We start from the raw sequence: 22,397 nt of genomic DNA on the forward strand, positions 1-22,397 counted from the left end.
ATCATGCACAGACAGAAATAGATGGCTGTAATTGATTAGTGTCTGCTAGGACATAATGAATTCTCTTGTGCCTGTAACACTTGCTGTACTATATCTCAGGAGAAAAAAAACCCTTGGACTCGCAGTCAGTTTTCTGTTTGGTATCTCTTTGAAATGCTTTTCATCAGAACAGAATGACTGGTTAATTCTTATTTCATATAGATGTGCCTCATTTATTCTAAAAGATACAGTGTGTTCTGTTTGTCTTAGTGAATTTTATGTTATGCCTTTTGGAGCACTTATTGCTACAATTAATTTTGAATTAAATCCTCAAAAATAGTGTATCTGCAGATTTTATATATTTATTGTGTTTTATCACTGAAATTAATGAAAAGATTGAGGCAACACCAGGAACCTGTCTGAAATGTGTGCTAAATTTGAATAGAGCAATATAGGTGATGTAATGGGGAAGCTGACTTTTGAAGAAATAAGACTTAAATCTGCATAATTAACATAGAATAATTGAGTGGCATGAGAATGAGATAGGGAAAACAGTGTCTTTGGAAGAGGAGCTATATGAAGACAGTCAAATAAAAAATTATTTGCCTTAAACTTTTTAAATGTTAGAACCTTTTTAGCCTTTTGCCAGCAGATACGGTGTTATGATTTTGATCTATTCCATAAGATACTTCTGAGATCAGTAAGTTAAATACTAAGCTGTATACTCAGTAAACATTTACATGCCCCACCAGCTTTCCAGGATAGACAAGCTGTGTTAGTATGAGGGTTTGGGGTGGGGTGTTGTTTGTTTGTGGCTTTGGTTTGTTGTTTTATTAATGCCCTCTTCAAATTTTGGCTGTGCCAGGTTAGGAAGGATCCCAGTTCTAACCTTTTCTTAAGAACACAATCCAACCAACTGTATTTGAGGGTACATTTCCTTAGTAAGGACAGATGAAAGAAAGGCGCACAGAGAAATGAGCAGCTGCAAAAGTTGTCAAAGTTCTATGAAGTACATGAAAGAGACCCCTGAAGAGCATGGGCTTTTTCTAAGTTGAAATTGACCTGAAAGACATTTCTCTAATATATATAATCTTTGTCTGAAAGCAAGCAAACATACAACTAATTTTTTTAATACAGACTTCGTCTTTTAGCCACTTGGCAAGTACTTTCCATCTCATGTTTGATTTGTGCTATAATCACCATGATTTTTGAATCTGTGTGGCAACTGAACTGAAGCACTTTCATTCATCACCATTTTTTAACAGAGGTCAGCATGATTCTACTCAGTGTTAGCTTTTATTTCAATTTTGGGCAACCAGTGAAGGGAAAAAGGATGTGCCTAGGAAGAAACAAATGTTTTTTTGTTATAGCATGTTGTTTGTGTGTGCAATTCATTTCAATGGCAAAACAGTAAATACAGTAACTGCATGTTAATGGTTTGTTAAATATAGTTCAAATAACTAGTGATTCTAATTCCCTTTTTGTTCATAAATAGGGGTTTCTGCTTGTGTTTTTAAAGTTCATTCTCACAGGACTTAGCTTCACTTTGGTACCTGCCTGGTGTGTCAGTAAACGTAAAAGGAATTGCAGCACTGAAAAACAGGAGGGAAAAAAAGTCTCGGGGGAGGGGGGGGGTGGGTGGGATAGAGGGGATCCTTTAAAAGATCAAGGCTAGACCATTCTAAACTCTTTGAACTTGTATCTTTCTGGATTTTCTTTCTGTAAGGAGTCACAAGGGTTGCAGAAAGGATAGATTTTCAGGGCTGCTTTTATTTGGAGAAACACTGAGTTTCAAACAACAAACCACAAAAGGTTGATCTCTACTCTCCAGAGGGACTATCATTTTGGCCACATGTTAAAAGGAAATGAGTTAATATTTTCTATCAAAATGTTAGCTTCCTCTATAGAAAATGTCACCTGTCAAAAGCATCTTTTCCTCATTTTGCACAATCTAATAGGAAACACCTTGTTCAAATGCCTGTGTTTCCCTGGGTTAACTGTTGAAAGGATAAACTGTTGTCTATGGATAGAAGCAAGAGAGTGGTGGTAGGACATAATGATTTTTAATTCTTGCTGTTAAACCTAATTCTTCATTGGCTTTGAGCAATTTACTTCAACCTTTTTTGTTCAATTTAATCTATGAGCTGGGGAGGGCAGCACTAGTTACTATTTCATATGCTAGGAGGAATAAGAAGTGAACCTTTCAAGTTTAACGTGGTGTTTGGGATTACTTTTTTACTGCTTTAGAATAGTTACCATCAATAAATAAACGTACCTGTAACGTGTGGATGTCTGAACAGAGTATCTTCCAATTCTTATTCTTTCCGTTCTAATTAAAGTTTTGTCCTCCTTTTAAAGTTTCATTTCATATTTAACTCTGAGAGAAAAGGGCTTGATTAAGGAGCATCCTTCTAATGAACAGATGCATTCTCCAGATACGTGTCAAGGAAAGCCAATTTTCTTATTTGCTTGCCAAAGGAAACTGGCTTATGTCTCTAGTGTACAATTAATTATTCTTCTAGAATAGAATAGAATATTTCAGTTGGAAGGGATCTACAATGATCTTCTAGTCCAACTGCCTGAGCAATTCAGGGGTGACCAAAAGTTAAAGCGTGTTAAGGGCATTGTCTAAATGCCTCTTAAAACACTGTAAGGCTTGGGGCATCAATCACCTCTCTAGGAAGCCTGTTCCAGTGCTTGACCACCTTCTCTGTAAGACATGCTTCTAAATGTCCAGTCTAAACCTCTCCTGATACACGATGTATATTGTAGGATAGGCAGTAATTTTTGTTACACTTGTATGGCTGGAAATGGTTAACAAGTTCTTCAGGGTGGAAATGAAGATGGAGTTGCTCTGGTTGGTGCTGAATTTTGCTTGTGTGTTGCCCAGCCAATGGTGGCTTGTTGCTCTCTGTGTGCTTCCCTGGAACTCCTCTGCCTGTTTATCTGGCCTGTACTTTGTATGCTTGTCATGAGGGTGTTATTTGAGACAGTGTCAAAAACCTCACCAAATTAAAGGTGAAGAGCATGTGGTGTTCTCTCCTCTGCTGAGCTAGTCACCTCTTTGTAGAAGCGTATCAACTTGATTAAGCACTATTTACCCATCATAAATCCACGCTGTCTACTCTTGGTGACCTTCTTGTCGATTCTATGTGTGAAAATGGTTTCCAGGATTCCTTACTATATCACCTTCCAGGGACTGAGGCAAGGCTGAGCAGCCTGTAGCTTCCTGAATCCTCCTCCTTGTCCTTCTCTAAGATAGGAGTGATGTTTTCTTTTTTCCAGCCTTTTAAAAAGGCTGTGGAGCAACGATTTTGGGAAAAATCTTTCTAGTTAACTTTAACAGAAATATGTTTCTTTATATAAAGGAAAATCTACTTACTCTCTAAGTGTTTTTTTCCATTTTTCTGCAATTTGAGTTCCTCTAGCAATGAATGAAAAAATGAGACATTATCTTGCATGTTTAGCAAGTGTGCATTTCCATTACCTCAGTTGGTAAGCATGAAGCAAGCCTGGTGAAGACAGGATTCCTAAAAAGCCTTTTCATTAAAAAGAAAGGATTGGAAGCTGCTGTATGAGGCTTGTCTAGTCTCTTCTGTAATACAGGAGTGCTTGCTGATTTTTTGGCTTCACTATTTAAAGTATGTGAGTTAAATCTAATGAGATGTGTGTAATTGAGCCATATTTCATCTATATAGTTGCTAAGTTAAACCATCAGTATTGCCATGCTTCTTAAACTAAAGATAGGAACTGATACAATAACGGTCCTAAGTACCATGTAACTCTGCTGCTAAGTTACCTTTTTTTCCTCTGAATGTGCATCTAACTGCAGCATTGATTAGAGTTGCATGTTCACAAAAAGGGAAAATTTACCCCTGCTGAGAGTAAGTGGGAAATTAGGTGGGTTTTTTTACTAACAAACCATCTGCTTCTGTGTATCCTGAAGACATGTTGAATGTTTTCTTGAAGATAGTGGCAATCTGAGTCAATAAACAGGTTCTACTTTCATCTGATTCCTGGAACAGAGTTAATTTATCTGCATATTTGATGTGATACCATCACTGGCAGAATTAAAAGTTGTTCTGCTTTTATTCCTCTGTGGTTTATTTTTATTTTAGTCTAGCTATGATCTTATGTGTCAAGAATGCTTTTGTTTTAGCCATGGGTTAAGGGGGGGTGGCGGGGGTGGTTTCTGTTTATCTTTTTGTTTTTCTCATTACTTGAGCTGTAAGGCTGTAAGTGCTGCTGTAAAGATCAGCTGTGCTATTGGTCAGGTAGCTGGGACCTATTATAATTGGATTAAAATGCCAGTTTATAGATAATTTTTTGTATGTAATTATGTTTTGCTTTAAGACTTACAGTGAGATAAAGGATTACTGATTGAAAGAATTTCCCCATACTTTTAAAGTGTATCACTTGGCTGATTTGATTCTTTATTGGCTGGCATTAAGTACAAGGTTATGTATCCATTATAATATATATATTCTAAATGCTTCTTCTGGTTTTATATTTTAGGTCTAAAAATATCTGAAGAGAAATTAAGTGGTTCAACAAGTAACGCTCTAATGGATGAAAGAGAATTTCCACCAAATAATCTACAAATAGACTCAAAGGACAGTCTTTCTGCTGACTATAGGGTGGAAAGTTTGGCATCCCATTTGGTTTCTTCAGCTGATGAAAATGAAAATCAACTTGACAGTGATGGCAATGAGGTTCTGACCAGTAGTAGCATTGCTATGGGACAACAGGAGAAAGGTGAGCAGGACAGCATCAATAATAATGAGAATATAAACACTCAAGACTGTACCCCAAGCTGTAAGGAGAGGCCTGAGAGGACGTCTGTGAATGTCCATATGGACCCCCAGCTGGAGGAAAAGCCAATTACAGAAAAACAGCAAGGTGGAAAAAGAAGTCCAAGAAGCAAAAGAAGCTCCAGTAAAAAATCTAAAGGTACTTGATAAAAAAGTATTATTGTTCTGTTTGCTTGAAATAACAGTACTGCAGTTCTAATTCTGTGAACTAATAAACAAGATGTATTTTAGTTGTCATACTAATTATTTTTAAAATGTCATTATTTTTAAAATGGGAGTTTTGGGGTGTGTGGTTATTGTTTGGTTTGGTTTTGTTGGTTATTTGTTTTTTTTTTCTCAGAGTTGCTAATAGTCCTAAATCAGATACAACTCTAGATCCTTCTGTATTAAAACACTGGTTATGTAGCAGATGGAACATATCAAGGAAGCATGAGTGCAGGGAACTGTGGAGTTTCAGTATGGAAATCGGGCTGACTTCCAAATCAGGATAGCCAGAATTTCAGGCAATATGGTTCTGTTAATTTGAACATCAAGATCCAGTGTCCAGATTTGAAATCTTGGTTACCAAGATTTCAAACTACCAAATAGTTTGATCTTGGCCTGTTGTTGTTAAAATTTACATTGATTTTTCAAAACTTAACAGGTACTCCCAGGAAGTGCATTTTGGGTAAATGAGCTGTTCAGAAATGTGTTTCTACCAATTTTTTTATGTTATTTTTTCCTTTAGATCTCTTAGATATGAACTGGATGAGGAAAACGTAAATGTTTATTACGTGCTCTTACTTGAGATGCTCCTTCCCTTTTTGAATAATTAGGATTTGTCTGCATCAACGCTACTATTATATTGGCTTTTCATCATAAAGCTTATGTCTGTAGTGCTGCAAATATATTCATTAAAATCAGCGTGTGTTTCATTGCATAGTTATCTTTTAAAAGTTACTTGGAACAGCTAAATCATGTCTGGGGTTTTTTTCCCCGTCTTTTTCTTTTTCCCCCCTCCATCTAAAGATTGAGAAAATGGGGAATTTGGCTACTTAAAATAGATAACTTTAAAATACAGTTTTCTTGATAAATGATAAGTCTTTCGTGGCCTAATTTGAAAACTGATGATGATCTTACAGGATTGTAAAATAAGTAAAGAACAGAAAAAAAGGAACCCTTGTGTTTCATATCTTGCACATATAGGCAAAATCTAGAATTGTATCTTCTAATAAAGAAGATCCTGATATCTGTCATTATAGGGAGAATGAGTTCTTATTAAATGATGCAGAAAGTCATTCAGTATGTGTTTAAACTGTAGATTTAATGTGTATAAAGAGAAGAAAATACTTACTTAAAATAAGAGATTGGCAGAAGTAATTGAGAACCAGTCATCTGTATGACAGGAATAACATAAAACAAGTTGAGGAAATGTGATACAGATGTGTGGACAGAGATACCTGAAGCATGATAAGAGGAACAGACGGAAACAGAGGAAAAGGAGAAATTTGCCCAAAGACTGAAAGTTAATACAAACTTCTTTTTGCATTCCCTTTCTGTTAGTGGTATTGTTGAGAAACTCAATCAACTGATGCAGAAATACCCCAGAACAAGCTGTGCACAGTAGATGTCAGCTTTAAGCCAAAAAGCAGAAACATGAAATAATAGAAAATTTTATGGGAAAATCTGGAAATGTGAAATGCCATCACAGAGAGCATCCTGCCTGCAAAAGTCTTAAGAGTTTTAACTCGTATGAACAAACTCTTACTACTTTCCTAATGAAGACCCTTGACTATTATAGAATGACGATCAAAATACAAAATTACATTTTATTTCCCATTGATTACAGGCTAATTTAGCTTTTTAGATGTTCTCACATGATGGTTCTCCTGTTTTCATGCAATGCAGTGACTGTGTCACAATTTCTTGATGTTACAAATCTATTTCAATGAGAATCTTCCATTTAATTTTTAACACCATTTATTTTAAGCAATTCCTGAGTAGCCCTCTTTCTATTCTTTATACCAACCCAGAGATAAAGGAGAGAATAATCAAACCAGAGTGGAAGACCCCTGAGTGGGTGAGTGCCACACAAGCAATCTGTAATCAAAACCTAAATACTTGTGTGGCACGTAATGGTGATTTTCTTTTTTTTATTTATTTTCAAGTATTGAAAAATCATGGCTGAGTTACTTTGACTTTAGCTAAAGAAGAGTTTGATGAATCTTCTGTTTTCCTATAAGCAAATGTGTTAGGGTTGCTAAGTGTTGCCATTCTGGAAAAGATGACATTTTACTTAGGAGGCATGTTGTTCATATTCCTTCTTCTGCTAGTGACTAAAGCAATGAAACTGGAATATGTAAGACTACATTCTGCATGTTTTTTTATTTGGGACTTTGCTCAGTAGAAGATTGGTGATCATTGGAGGAGTCAGTCTTCTGCTGTGGACATGCTTTTTACTGAAGAAAGAGCAAGTACTCACACTTCCAATAGGTTTGACATTCTTTAAGTATTTGCTTATAAAGCATAAACAGTTTTAAGTCTGATTATTATGTTTTTGTAGATGCTTAGAATATGTTGGAGCTATAAGTATTCTAGGTCCTACAATCAGTAAACTGGAATGCAAGATTAAGAATCACTATGTCTGGTTGAAGATTCACCTAGTTCAATATCCTTCCCCAGACACTGGCCAATAAAGGATGGGTAGGTTAGATTATAAGGACAAGGCACAGAGGTAGTGATTTTTTTCATGTCTTCTCCTTGCCAGCAATAATGATCCGTTCAGGGTTTCCCCAGATGGAAATTGATAGACTGTAATAGCTTACAGTAAATTTGTTGGGTTTTTGAGCCCATTTCCTTATCCTGGAGTAAGTAGCACCAAGGTTTCACCTAAGCATTGTTTGATGAAGCACCTCCTTTTAGCTGTCTTGATGCTGCAGTAGAGTGAAATGACAGGTCAGTAGATCCCAGATCCCAAATCTCTTTTACATTCTTTTTGTATGCTAATAATAGTTTTGAAAAGACTCTTGATTATATCTGCTTAAGGAGGACACTGGAGATCAAAGAAGTGGTGTAAATTTAAATTGACAGATTTAAGCTTTGGTGTTTATTCATACTTGGATTCCTTGTAATGAGTCGTATTAACTTGAATGCTAAGATTCATGTAGTGATTCATAAAGTGGCAGCTGCTTCAATGCATTTTTGTAAATGTGGACTTCAAATTATCCCTGTTCGCTGAAAATAGTTTCAGCTTTTACCAAACGATCAGTCCTGGCATAAATACTAACTTAATATTGTAAAATCACAGTGTGTAATTGTTTAAGGTAGCATAGCACTGTAATTTACATTTAATAGTTTTTTCCCAAGTTAAATTCGGCAACATAGGCTTTTCCTCTAAATTGTTCAACTTATTTCTTGAAGCAGCTTGAAGGTGGGGGAAGAAAGTGGAATGGTTAGGATGAATTTGGTGTTGCAACAAATGAAATATATGAACATAAATTAGTCAAATTCTATTAAAAATCAATTAGTATTATTTAATTTAGGGTCCTGTGCTGCACTAAACAAGATCTGGAGCTTGATCAGTTGGAGCATCTTTTCCACCAACACTCATGTCTGAAATATCTTCTCTTAAAAGCAATATATATATATATGTACATAAAATACTTCCTGGTCTTTTTTTTTTCTTCCTTTTTTTTTTTAACCGTTCTTGAATGAATCACTCTGAGCCAGCTTTCTGGTATCGAGTACCAAAGAATGTTTAAAAAGAGAGATTGCTGTATGTTTTTGGTACTAGAAACTAATATTACTGGTGACTTGAGCAAATGCTACTGAATGTGAAAATTAAAATTCAATTAAAAACCAGAGGACAATATCCATAATTTTATTTTGATAGCAAATGCCTCATACATACACCTCTGACTTCTTAGGCAGGTGGCAAAAGCATCTTAATTTCATGTGCTTGCAATACTGACAGAACAAAAGATAAGTATTGAAAAAATGTGTTTGTAATTTTTATTCACAAGGTCTGTCAAAATTGGGGTTTTTTGCAAACATGGGGCCCTTTCTGTGAACTCTTAGGTAAATTTTGAGGAAGTTTGCTTCTCTTCATGTCTTGTGAAAAGCATTGGCTCACCCAATTGGGCATAGAAGATGTCAGCTAAAACCTCTGTGAGTCTTGCAGAAACTTGAACCTAGCTCCCTGCCACATTCCTACTGAGCACTCTTCGGAGAATTGATATTCTTCTGTGGTTTTTTCACATTTATTTTCATAAAGGTTTTGGTTCCATTCTAGTATGGAACCAAATATCAATGTATAGAGTAAATATCAATGGTTTGTGAAGAGAAAAAGGTCAATCCTGGCCTCTTAAAAATATCAGAAATATATGTCTCTACTGAAAAATATATCATCTGTACTAAAAAAAGTAATCTGCCTCGGACAGTAAGATTGAATGATTCCAGGAAAAATTCATGTTGTGTGCTGCTTTCAAGAACATGGAGGAAAATAAATAGGGATCTTAACCCATAACACCTTTATGATGAAATAGTATTACTAAGTGTACTGCCTCAAGGGAAGTTTTTGGTTAGTGCTAAGGCACAATGCTGTTTTGTGTTCATAATAGAAGAAGGTAAAATTAACCCGAATGGCTATAAATGCCGTGCTTCAGAGTCACAGGAGGAGTTTGAGGGCAGAATTTAATTCCAGGTGAGGGATAGCTCAACTATATGTAGGAATAATGTTTTAAGTTTATAAACTATGTGTTAGCAACAGGGCCACAACAACATTACAATGAAGATTTTGCATGGTAGCTGCTATTGAGCATGTTTCAGTCAAGGTTGGTGTTTTATTAGGATGGGTGATTATTAACTGCTTAATAAAGTGCAGTTGGAAGGGCTTTTGTTTGCTTGTTTGTGTCTGTGTCGTTCCCCACCCCCCCACTGAAGAGGTTTGCCAGAACATGTGGTCTCTCTAGTTTTTGCTGAACAGAAGGCCGTATTTTTAAAAGCAACCTTAATTTCATCTCTAAAAGTAGTTTCTGGTTTGTATTTTGCATCCAGTTATGTCTGTTGTTGCTTGTGGCCCACAGGAAGCCCAAATAAATAGTGGGAAAGCAGAAACATTCATTAATACTGAAAAATCAATGTTAAGTTACAGCCATATTTTGTTTGGCAGTAAGCCCTGTGGAAATAGCCACCCATGGAGATTATTAGTACTCCTGACCTGGATAGTTTACTTAATAAAGAGTTTAAAATGACCAAAAATAGAATGGTGGAGCCTTCAGTGGACCAGCTAATACCTTTCTTAAGCCCTAAATCTTCATATAGGGTTTCAGTTGAGTGAACACAAGGGGGTCTGAAATATGCTGAGTGCCCAAGCTGCAGAAACAGTTGAAGCATGATAGTTACTTGAAAGTGCCCCCACCTGTCCTGATTTTAAAGGATAACATGATTTTCAGCAAATGGGTGCAGCTGGGGGAGAATAACATACTCATCATAACTTAAGTTTATAAACAAGTTTATGGTGCACATTTTTGTGGCCAAATTTGTCTAAATTATTGTTTTTTAAATATGAGAATTTTTTTAAAAGTTCAGTCCTACGTAAATGTATCAAATTCAATATTGTTTTATTGAAAAAAAAAGTTCATTAATTGGAGGAATAAGCTGTAGTTTTCTGGTTACTCCTAAGACTGTGTTGTAGGAAGGCATCATTTATTGCTTTTATTCTCTGTGGGAAACTGGTCCAGTCTGTATACAGGTAGTTGATGTTTCCTGCTACTACTGCCTGCTCTACTCTTCTTTCTCTATCTCATTTAATATTTCCTGATAACTATCATATTGATGATCAGCAGTATACTACAAATATTGCAATTCTAACAAAAAATGTGGGATTTGCCCCCAGGAATTTTTTCCTGTAACATTTTTATACTGCTACACTTCATGTTATCCTTCAAATACCTTGCCAGACCTCCCCCTGCATGTCTGGCTTTTGTTTTGACTTCCTTAAAACTGGAGACAAGTAATGTTGGACTGCCAGGGAACGTACCGTGGAGAGCCTAGTTTTCTGCCTAGCAAGAAGTTCTGGATGCTATATTCAGTTTACACATCCTTGTGTCACTGTTACCAATGTAGATCACCACTACTGGCTCAGTTCCCTGGACTCTCAAATAAACTATCCAACTAGCTATGGGGTCTCCTTTTTCACCTGTCTGGGACAGTCCTTTTGGACATTTGTGCTCCCCAGTAGAATCCTCTGTCATCATCTGCTTCCTGCTATCCTGAATCCTAACTTAAGTACTTGTTCTTTTTCAAGGAGTTCCTACAGTGGGAACCACAGCAATCAAGGAGGAAAATACTCTTATTACAGATACAGATTCTGTGCATGCTGAAGGTGCTGTTGAAGCAAATGAAAACTTTCACCAGAAAGAACAAAAACACACGTTGCAGTCTCTTTTCTCTTTGCTCCGTGAAGAGGTTGAGCAGATGGATTCAAAGATACTGCCCCTGTGTCTCCATCAGGTATTTCCTGTGATTCTGAGGTGTTGCACACCATTTCTGTTTGAGACCTTTATTCACTAGGAAGAAATGCTTTAATTCAGTGTATGCCAATATGCCTATCTGGACAGGATATTTTGATTGTATAACAGGTGATCACAGCAAGTATCTCCTCTAAGGCCTTCTAATATACGGTAAATTATAAATTGCCTTGAAAGTATATTCTTCAGTTAAAGGAAACTCTTAAAAGATGGGTTTTCCAATTCCATAAGGGTTAAATTCTAGCTTGGCTGAAAGATTAGGAAAATCACTCTTCATTATAACTTAAATACAGTTTGTAATACACTGGACAGCTAATATCTAACTAACATTTTAAGTCTCAAATTGTTGTTGCTGTTACAGACTTTTCTAGCATGAATTTCATTCATAAATGCTAAGATTCAAGGTTTCTTAGTGTATACCTTTTTTATATAGCATAGTTGCAACTCACTTTCCTTTAGCAAGACCAAAGGAAATACTGTGTGATTTGGAAAGCAATCTCTTTTACTAACTGGTCAGTATGGTTTTCTTTCTGGAGATTATGATGCAAGATGAGTATGTTGATAGGACTTGATGCAATATTAATTTGTGTTTAGTTGTGTCACACTAACAGTGGACTAGAAAACATTTTGTTTGGCTGTAGTGTCTAATGTGGGCTATATAAATGGGTACTATACAATGTCTGAGTTGACTTAGTTGCATTATCTTTATTGTAGAAAATTAGATGATTGTGATATTTTAAACCCCTAAACTGCGATGACACTCCTACATTCTTATTATCTTTGATATAAATAAGTGGTTATATTTGCAAAAGAGGTTTCTCTTTAGTATTGCAAATTACAGATAATTTACATCTGACCTAGAATTTTAAATTATTTTTTTAATCTGTGTTTGAGTGAAGATGTTTGGTACCATTAATTCATTTATTTGAAACTTAGCATTAAGGTTAACCATTGATACCTTTAGCCACACCAAATTTGGTAGCTGTTTGTTAGTTAGTACAAAGGTCAGTTTTGAAAAAAACACAGTTAAAACAAAAACTTCAAAACGCTTTACAGACATTAAGGAGTGCCATCAAACATGATGGAGGAGAAATCTGTCCAGCTTTTTGGGTGAGGAAGCCAAACCCTAAGGGTAATAACCTCTTGAAAGTCATACAGGAACTGTGACAGAACTGAGAATAGAATCTACATTTCCAGATTCAAACATGTAATGAATCACCATCTCTTTTTTCCTAAGAGATATCAAGCATTTGAATGGAGTGTTTGAAAGAAACAGAATTTAGAAGGATCATAACACACTTTTTAATCTGAGAAAAAATAAAGGATTTAAAGATGGGATTCATGTTTTCATGTAAAAAGAGTCTATTAAAAATGTTTTTTTTCCTTTTCCAGCAAATTAACCTGACATCTTCAGTCTTTTTTTTTTTTTTTCAGATCGTTAATACTTGGTATTAACTTTCTTTTTTTGCCAAGTCTAGCAAATACTCTTCTACTCCTCTACTTTAAGAGCTTTGTCAAATGTTCTGGAGTGTTAACAATCCATGCTGTTAGTGGATAGCCTGTATGGAATATTTAAAGGCTGTGGGATATTAGAGGCTGTTCTAAGGGTTAACTTTTAATTGAAATAAGATACTATTTCCTGCCTTGGGTGGGATTCATGTGATTTGTTTAGCATTTGTTACAGAATCTTAGAAGTACTTATATTTAAAATACAGATACGGAGCTTTAGCAGATCCTGAAATACTTAGGAGGCTACTGTGGGTAGCAGAGAAAAGACACAGAAATTTTTTAAGACAGTAAAAGACAGTGAAATACAAAACTTAATAACAAACCCTAGAAGTCACCCAGTTCTGTTTTGGAGGTACTGAACTCAGAATGCTCTAGTGGCTAGTGATAAGGCTGAGAGCCAGGAATTCACAACTTGTAATCTAGACTCCTCTATCAAGTTGCTGTCTTTTTTGAGCAGTCATGCTTAGACTTTGACAAAAGTGCCCACTTGTCAAGCCCTTCAAGCTGTGAGGCCCTAAATTGATATGCCCCAAAGATTTTGAGGCTGAATGTGTGCTGTCATGGAAGTCATTGGCATATCAGCTATGAGGTGTCTCAACCTGAATGTTCATTTATCAGGGTACCTACAATTATTGGACACATTTTGCAAGCATGGCCCTTGCCGCACCATGCATGGCAAATAGGAAGACTGCCAGCATTCGCTGTCCCTCAAGATTGATTCATTAATGCTTGTAAAGGTCACCAATGCTGTAGAGTTCTGTGAAGCAAAATAATTTTGCTTCTGAAGTTCATGTATTTTATTGTATTTACAAACAAATCCATCCCTATTCTTCAGTTTTCTAGGAAAGCTTGCCCAGGTTTTTAGCAAGCACAAATAAGTCGTGTTACACCTTCTCCTTTGCAGGCATCAGCTCTATCTTTTCTGTTATACTCACTACCACCAACTCGGAGTCAAAGTGAAATTCTCTTTCTGATTTGAAAGACACTCATTTTCTGACTGTCTTTGGATACTTACTTTCTCTGAGTTGGTTTTATGAACTGTAGTACAATGGTGTCTTTAGCCTTTTAGTCCAAGAAATAATCCTTTATGTGAGTTGGGGCCGTGAGGCGAACTGAACAAACACGTGTCGTCCCCCCCCCCCAAAATCCTGAAACCTTTACTTGATGAAGAGTAAAAGTACTTCTGTCATCTTGATACTTCTTCTGGAAGTTCTACCACTTCCATGCTTTTAATTTTGGCTTTGACATAGCTGGTTGAAAGCCAAGGCATCGCTAGGAAGAGGATAGGAAAGCTATTTCTGTAGTCTGCAGTTAAAATATGTAGCTCTGATATAGCAATAACTTGGTATACTGGAACATAATTTTCTCTTGTGTTTCCATGACTCTGTTCTTGGTTTCTACACAGCCTTTCATTGTATAAACCCTTGGTCATCATATATTTACTGTTCCTTTTTGCAGTGATCTGTTAATTTAGGGATAATAAAATTAGCCAGCCAGAATGAAGTTGTTTTTAAGATGTTGCAGCTAGACATCTTGAATGCTTAGGCAGAGATCCCTTGTTCAGTTCCTAGCCATTGACTAACATAGCAGCTGCTACAGCACCATTTAATGTGAGCTTACACATTTTGTAAAGCTGGAAGTTACCAGAGGTTCACTTAGGTGTTCAAGTGTTTTTATGTAGCCTGTCTTAGGTTTGATTTTTCCCTCTCCTTAGTAACTACTTTGGAATGATTTTTTTCTCTATATTAAACCTCCTTAGCACTTTGAGCTTTAAATTCAGTGGCAAAAGTTTGCTTATTTCTTGTGTCAGTTCTCTGGTATTTCTTTGTTTTGACATATCTGTATTAACGTCCATCTAAGAGAACAAGTCTTGAAGAGCTGTTGTAATTTTTAGGTTTGTTTGGTTTTTATCCAGTGGTCCTCCTTGGCAGAGCTGTCTCATTAGAAATCCAATTTTAATTGTTCTGTTATAGAAATGTCAGTCTGATTGAGGAAGAGCCACAGTTTTGTTACACGTCATAACAACTACAGTGCAAATCAAAGAAGTTCCGTGTGGCTTAACTGGATGACTTACCCTATTGTTGAAGAGCTTCAGATATCAAGATGTTAGGCTTAGTGAACTGACACATGAGTTAGAAGGTCTTTAAATCTTTTTAACAGCAGAGTAGCTTCAGGAAATGAAGTGGCAGAGGGCTGCTGCAGTGCTATTGTCTGTCTTCTGTGGATGGTCTGGGAGTGATACAGAAAGAAAGAACTTGAGTCTGCTTGTGTTCATCTCATGAATTTCAAATATTAATACTGTAAATTTTTCAAATGTCATGTACTTGAAATATCTGTTGTAATCATTTATAGTAAATAAGGTATAAGCAGGAAGGTCACTGGGATGTCTCCAATGCAGTGATAGGTGATAGGCAGTATTTTTAGACTTTTATCCAAAGATTGTTCTTTCCTCATCAGTCAGGAAATCTCAATTTCTCTATTTTATCACAATGCTCAGGAGAACTTGGTATTGATCTCAATTTGGTCAAACATAAGGAAACAATGGTCAGTAACAGAATTCAAATTCTTCAGCTCGCATCAGTAAACACAGTACTTCTAGGTAATTTTGAAACTTTCTAATACAATAATTTAAAAAGTTTCTGAAATAGTTTTTTGTTGTTGTAACAACATAAGACCCAACTAACATTTGAGCAAATCCACTTGTGTGATAGCACTTAGTATTTCTTTGTTGTTTGATTTTTTTTTTTCTAAACATCTTTCCTAGAATAAGAATATGTGTATTTATTCTGAACATTAGTATTTTATCCAAACTAAATATGAACGTGCAAAACAGATGTTTAAAACTATGGTAAAAACTTCATATTGCATCATTATCACCCTCACAAAAATGATGATTCTGATTAGTTTTTTTTTACTTTTGCAGATAGCTGAGACCTATTTTCAAGAGGAGGAATGTATCCTTTTATTTGTTGAAATTGTTACCCAATATTAAAATAATCTGGCATGATAAAACATAAAAGACAAATGCTTTGTATTGACTCACAGATTGTGGGTCAGGGTTAATAAGAAGTGAACAGTCATAATTTACCCATGAGTGAATACACAATATGTTAGCAAGTCCTTCTTAATCAGACAGCTGGAATATGAATTAAGTAATAAATCCACTTCCAAAAGCTGTACTGATACAATCATTAGTAGTTGTGCACAAACAAGGAAGTAAGAGAATATTTTCAAGGAACTTCTGTTTTTATAGGAGAAGTTCTGTTCTAAGCATTAGTAACTGGGAATATGTCCAATCTAGATAGGGTATGTATTCTGTTATATCAAATAGGGCATAGTTATAGTACGAACAAAATTATCACAACAGTTTACTAGAATATGTACTCCAAGTGTCTAGGTTAGAATAAAAGTACCAAACACACTGATCTAAGGGAGATCAGCAACCTGAAAAAATAGCAACATGTTATTTGGCAGATAATGAGTCAAAATCGTATCAAGGTATTTTGAGAAACTGTTGTAGGAAAATATGGGTAATAGCTTCTGGGAACAGCCAGTTCAATGGTCCAGTTTATTTTGATTTGTTCCCAGATAATAAAATTAAGTTTGGTCAAGAAGCTATAACAGCTGAACTGCTGCTAAACACTGGATTTTTTTTCAGTAGTTGTGGGAGAGATTAATCATGTTAAACCATAAAGTGAAATTGGATTTTTAGAAAAGGTGGAGTGGGTTTACCTCTGTTTGTTTTGAAGGGAGGTGACTGGACTATGAAAAGAAGAGGTGAGAGTGGCAAGCCCTTAAGGTATATGTGATTCACTGAGATCAGTCATAAATTACAGAATTTGTGCATACAGATTATTATGTAATTTGTTACAAGCAAAATACAGCAAATAGGCAATTGTAAAGGTTAAATAACAAAGTATATGAAACCTGGAAAGGTATCCTCAAAACCTAGACAAATTCTGTTAGCCTGTATTGAAAAACCAGAAAAATAACTCTGGTGGTATTATAAAAGCATATGTAAGATAAAATACCCTTCACTGTCTTGGAAGACTGTACTTCTGTCATGGTCATCCTATTTCAAAAGCATCCAACAGAGAATGCAAAATACACAGCACTAATTAAAGGCATGGAAAAATCTGTAGTAAATTATGGCTCTGCATGCGGTAATACAGTAAATTTAAAATGCATTCAGCAGTATGATAGAAAGACAGTTTCTCTTTCATAGAAGTTGCTTTAATCAAAGGGCACTATTTAAAGCTGATCAAAGGGAATACTTTTAATGCAATGTATACCTGCTGTGTGGAATTCAACACCCCTATATAATACATATTTATGAAGGATCCCTCCTCTGTACTTGCAACCATCAGTTTCCTGAGGTTAACAAAGAACTTACTTGGTCATGTTGCACTGTATTAATTATCCATGACAGACATTTTCATTCATCTAGTGCAGAACTTAACAATAATTCAAGGTTTGTTGCTCTGATCCTTTAAGGCTATCTCTCTGATCTGTAATTCTGTTTCTAATACCAGATTTCTTGAAGGCAAAGAATATTCTTTGCATTAATATTGTTGTTCATAAGCCATAGTATGTATGAGGCTAACAAGAATAACAAGTACTGGCTGCGTTTTTGTAATAACTACTCCGGTGTTTTAATAAACGTGAATAATGGAAATTGTTTTTTTCTATATTACCAAGAACAGTTCACTGTACTTCTCATTCTACTGTAGAATTAAATTCCAAATAACTGGCAAAACATGGCTTTAAACAGAAAAACCAGCAATTCCAGTTTGATGGAACTGGAATGATCCTGAATATTTTGAAAATGTTTGTGAATATATTGATAACCCTAAAGGAGGGGATAGAGTTCTTCATATAGGAGTAAGCAGAATCTTCAGAAAGAAGACCAGATGAACTCAGGTGTACAACAGTGTTCTGTACAATGGTTGAAAAGGGGGAGGGTGGGTATTTCTTGAAAGCTTGAGTTGGGGGAGTTTTTTTAAACATTGCCTCCAGCTGGTCAGTAGAAAGGAACCATATTTTCAGGTAGTAGTGATTATTGGCTTATAATAGTATTTCTTGAGAGATAAGTGCTGGTATTCGTTTTGCTTTTCATTTTCTGATGAGAGTTGTGGGCATAAGAACATTTTGCTTGTTTCTTTTCTAGAAAAACTTGTGTTGGGTTTAAGGCAGGTGGGAAGAGGTAACTGCTGAAGAGAACAGGATTTTCATTTTTGGAGCTTTTCTCAACTTTACTTTTTACTTGGTTTTGTGCCTCTATTATGTTCTTCCTTGAACAGAAATCTGGATGCTAGCCGTTTTTAATTCTGATCCAGTTATCTAAAATTTCAGGTACATAATGATTGCCCTTTCAAATATGTTACTGAATATAAGTAACTCATAACATGTCCATATATGTGTGCATTTTTCTTTAACCTTCCATTCAGATGAGAAGGCAATGAAGTTTATTCAGCTTGAACGACTGTATCATGAACAGCTGCTTGCTAATCTTTCTTCTATACAGGAGCAGTGGGGTGAGTACAGGCTAAACTGATATGGCAGAAGAAAAAGCTAATTTGGTTCGTATTTCTAAATAATGGAGTATACTTTTTGTCAGCTTAGAAATGTTACATAGCAAAAGCAGTATTTATATCAGAACTTCTCAGAGCTTGTTACGAGAAAAGTATTCTTTAGATTTCTTCTCACACATTTCATGAAAAAGGTGTAAATAGTTTTTCATTCTTTATTAATTAAGACTTTGATCCAGTTGTTTTGAGCTTATTTTTGGTTTCGTGTTGGTGAATCTGATGCAATGAAAATAAAGTGTGTTGTGAAAAAATATAGTGCTTTTTTGCACAGTCTGAAATGAGACTGTAGAGCACACAGAAGAATTGTCAGTATTTCTCCATTAGTTTCATGTATATGTTAAGGAAATAATACTTTTTATAAAGTACTTTGGTTAAAATTGATTCTGGTTTAATTTAGAAAGAAAATGGAAAACAGCAGTTCCTAGTCCAGTTACAACACTGAGGAATTCAGCTAAAGACCTCAGCGGTGAAGAGCTGGAAAAGCTTACTAGAGTTTGCTCTTCACATCAACAGTATGTATAAGACAATATTTTTACTTTTCCAGTACTTACCCTAGCATAGCTTTTGCCTCCTTGCCAATGCAGGTCTTTTAAAATAGTTAGTGTCAAAAGTTGCATCCGTTGACTGCAGTGAATTTGGTTATAAAGTGGTGTGTTTTTTGGATATGTAACTAAAATTTGTCCATTACCATGAATTTTCACAATGTTTTAATATAGTTTAAGAAATGCATAGGGACTACATCTGGTTCCAGCAAGTCATTTGTTTGGCAGGAATGGAGTTTTGAGTTTTAGTATTTTCAGTCAAAGTGAAAACTGAGTAGTGTTAATTTAGGAAGAGAGAGGCCATGAAACTGACGATGGTGCTTGTGTCTGATACCTATTGATTTAATTGCTGTTTTTAAATTCAGTTGTCCAGCATCTTAGACTCCAGCATCTACCCTAAAGAATTTAATTCACAAATATCCCACATTTTAGGACATTTCCCAATGCTTTAAGTCATTCTAGTTATCTTTTCTTGATCTCCTGTAGATTACATAAATGTTATGAAGTAGTGATTCTGTAGTTCCATAGAGTGGCAGTTCTCTTAAAAGATGTGAAACCTTAGTTCATACATGCTTTGCCTGATCCCTTAGCTTCCTGAATCAGTATATCACATTATCACAGACTTTTGGACAGTGCCTAGGGCGCTCTTCTGGATAGTAACACATATGGGATTTTACCCATCAGGAAGGAGAAGGTCTGTTATTTTATGGATGAATGTCCTACCTACCTACCTATTAGGCGTTGAGTTTAAGGGACAGATGGGAAAAATGAATAAATAAATAAATATAGATATACCAGGTGCCAATCAGAAGAAGATCAGGCAACAATAATAAGGAAACCAACCACATTCAGATGCTGTGAAAAGACCGACCTGTGATGAGGGAGATGCTCCCAATCAGATGGGGAGAGATAACTTTTTCAAATACATTTTCAGTGGCCTAGTCTGGATGTAATAAAAGCCAAGATGCTCCTGTTGTTCATAGAGAATATGATATTTTTTTTTTTCTTCAGGATGACCACAGAGAATTTTGAGAACAACCAGGCTGATAGCCAGAGCCCAGCAGGGATTGTTTGTTTGGGTGGGAATACCTGGAAAGTGTACTCCTGCATTTCTTTAGGAGGAGGGAGGAGCCCTAGCCCTGTGGCTGGGTATTTGCACCCACAGCCTGCTGCTACTTAGAGATTGCCTCTGAATGCCTGCAGGGTTCCTCAACCTAAATTTCCTTGCACGTGACCTTGCAAGCCCACAAAAAGCTTGAGATCCAAATCTATTGTGATTTATATACTGCATCTAGCAGCACCTCCCTGTTGTCACCTCGATTGTCACTATTTTGAGAATAACTCTGCTTTCTCCTGATTCTTCTGTGCAGCCTCACTTCAAAATACAAAATTTCAGTTATGTAACGTCATTCCTGGTTCTGAGAAACACTGCAGTTTGATAAAAATTAAGGCTTGTGTTCATTTGCCATGATTAGTTCTGTGTATTTAGTAGTATGACCCTTCTGAACTCTCTAGGCAAAAGATTTTATTTTTTTTTTTTTTCCCAAACTTTAATCTCCATTCATTTTCTAATTAAAATTATACTTTAATTTTTAATGAATGGCATGCAGATCTCAGGAAATCTGAGCATTTTGCTTTTGTAGTTGAAAGTAAGGTAACTCTTTCTGATACTCAAGCTCTACAGCTACATACTGAACATGCTTGTTCTTTAAAGATAGTTTTGACTGTTCCTTATTTGAAGTTTAAATGGTAAAGTTTAAAGGTCAATGGGACTTTTAAACGTTCTTGTTACAGAGTGTGAGCATGGGTACTTTTGCCTCTTGCCTCCCCTACTTTTTTCAGTAGTTTACAAATTGCTGAACGTTTTGTCTTCATTGCTGTATGAAAGGCTGCGAGGCAGACACTGCATGGTAAAACACATTGTGCATGAATCTCTACACAGTTTGCAAAGTCCACACATTGTTAGCAGTGCTGACTCACCAGTGAAGCCCAGTGGAAGCTGCTGTGTCTTAAGTACCCAGAAACGTGTCCCATGTAAAGTCTGTGGAGAGGGAAATATGTTTTGTGGGGATTTTTCCATTCTTCAGTCTCTGTTAGAATGATCATTAGTTGTAATACTAGTAGATACTGCATCCTTACTTAATTTTTTAAGTTGGTGGAATTCTGTTTGACCATAATGTTTTACAGGAAGTTAAATCCTGTTATATTTTGCAGCAAGTTTTCTTTTGACTGCTTTCTTAATTAGGTGGAGCAGTGATTGGGCTAATTAGTCTTCTGATGATATTCACGTGTAGTACGGATCTGTGCTTGAAAGTATGCTAGCATGCTGATGCTGTTTCAGTGTAAGAGAAGTTCTGTGCTAATAATAGAAGAGAGCAAAGGTTCATAAGATTTCAGTTATATTTGATATGAAGAATGTTGCTACTAAGTTGTTTAATTTATTCTTTTTTTCTTTGTTGCTGCAGGCCACAGACATCCAAAACTAAGGTAAGCAGCTGTTTAATTGAATCTGCTTAGTCAAAGACTGCTATAAATATATATTAAATATTATTAGATATAATATTTCCAGTTTAGTACAGAAACTGTTTAAAGTTTGGATGTTTCAAAAAGTCACAGTGCTCCTGTTTAATTCCAAAACTTACGGGAAATACTATCATATTTTACAGCTACTAGCTGCAGGAAATACATGGGAGAGCGGTTGTTTGCTTCAGTTAACAGAATCAAAACATTTAAAGGAAAGAGAAGCTGCTGCTTTTAAATCAGGTATTTGTGTGTGTATGTGCATGTGCATACATCTGCTTTAAACACTACACTCTACTGACACATTCCTATAAATACTTTGAAACTATTTCATTTGAGGCTAAAGCATTTGTTGAATTCCCACAGGTTCATCCGTTTATGCTAATATTTTTTTTCTCACAACTGCACAATGGGATACGCTGCAGCTGTAATGAGATGTTGATATTCAGAATTATAATTTAAGTAATTTTAGCCTACATTAAAAAAAGATCTTTTAAATGTACATACATTTATAGCAGCCTACATAAACTATGAAACTGTAGGACTAGAGATAAGGTACATCATTTGGATGTATAAAACGTAAGGGAAACAATCTGATGACAAATATTCTGAGTTGTGGCAATTCAGTATAGATAACCATTCAGTAGTAACTGTTTTAGTAACTATTGTAAATTATATGCAATAGACTGATTTTGAGACACATTTTTTCTTGTAGCTGCACAGAAAATTAGGAACCTTTTGGGGGGTCTTGAAGAGAAAATATTCTTCAGTTATTTTTTTTCAGTATGCACTTTTATGTCTGCTTTATTTTCTTCCTTCTGCCTTGGCTGCTTTGTTTGAGTAATTTGTTAAAAATCATTGGGTTCTTATGAAGCATTTAAAAATTAATGAATTGTTAAAATGGAGACGGGGAGCGTTGGTAGGCTACCAGGCTGTGCT

General features: G+C 35.7%; 1 protein-coding gene across 3 annotated transcripts in view; it reads left to right on the plus strand.

The window, feature by feature from the left end:
• The window catches only part of CNST (consortin, connexin sorting protein), a 49,874-nt gene that overhangs the window by 9,058 nt on the left and 18,419 nt on the right, over positions 1–22,397 (plus strand). For all 3 annotated transcript variants that reach the window (XM_061365796.1, XM_061365797.1, XM_061365798.1), the window contains 7 exons: positions 4,495–4,929; positions 11,077–11,282; positions 15,732–15,762; positions 18,256–18,342; positions 18,794–18,908; positions 21,404–21,425; positions 21,605–21,701. In XM_061365796.1, coding sequence (XP_061221780.1) covers positions 4,545–4,929; positions 11,077–11,282; positions 15,732–15,762; positions 18,256–18,342; positions 18,794–18,908; positions 21,404–21,425; positions 21,605–21,701 — 943 coding nt within the window. In that variant the 5' untranslated portion in view covers positions 4,495–4,544. The remainder of the gene's footprint in view (positions 1–4,494; positions 4,930–11,076; positions 11,283–15,731; positions 15,763–18,255; positions 18,343–18,793; positions 18,909–21,403; positions 21,426–21,604; positions 21,702–22,397) is intronic.

This window comes from Neopsephotus bourkii, unplaced genomic scaffold (genome assembly GCF_033783945.1).
Source record: "Neopsephotus bourkii isolate Nb327-2 ecotype Australia unplaced genomic scaffold, CSIRO-AGI_Nbou_v1 NB_1292, whole genome shotgun sequence".
NCBI classification, from domain to species: Eukaryota; Metazoa; Chordata; class Aves; order Psittaciformes; family Psittacidae; genus Neopsephotus; species Neopsephotus bourkii.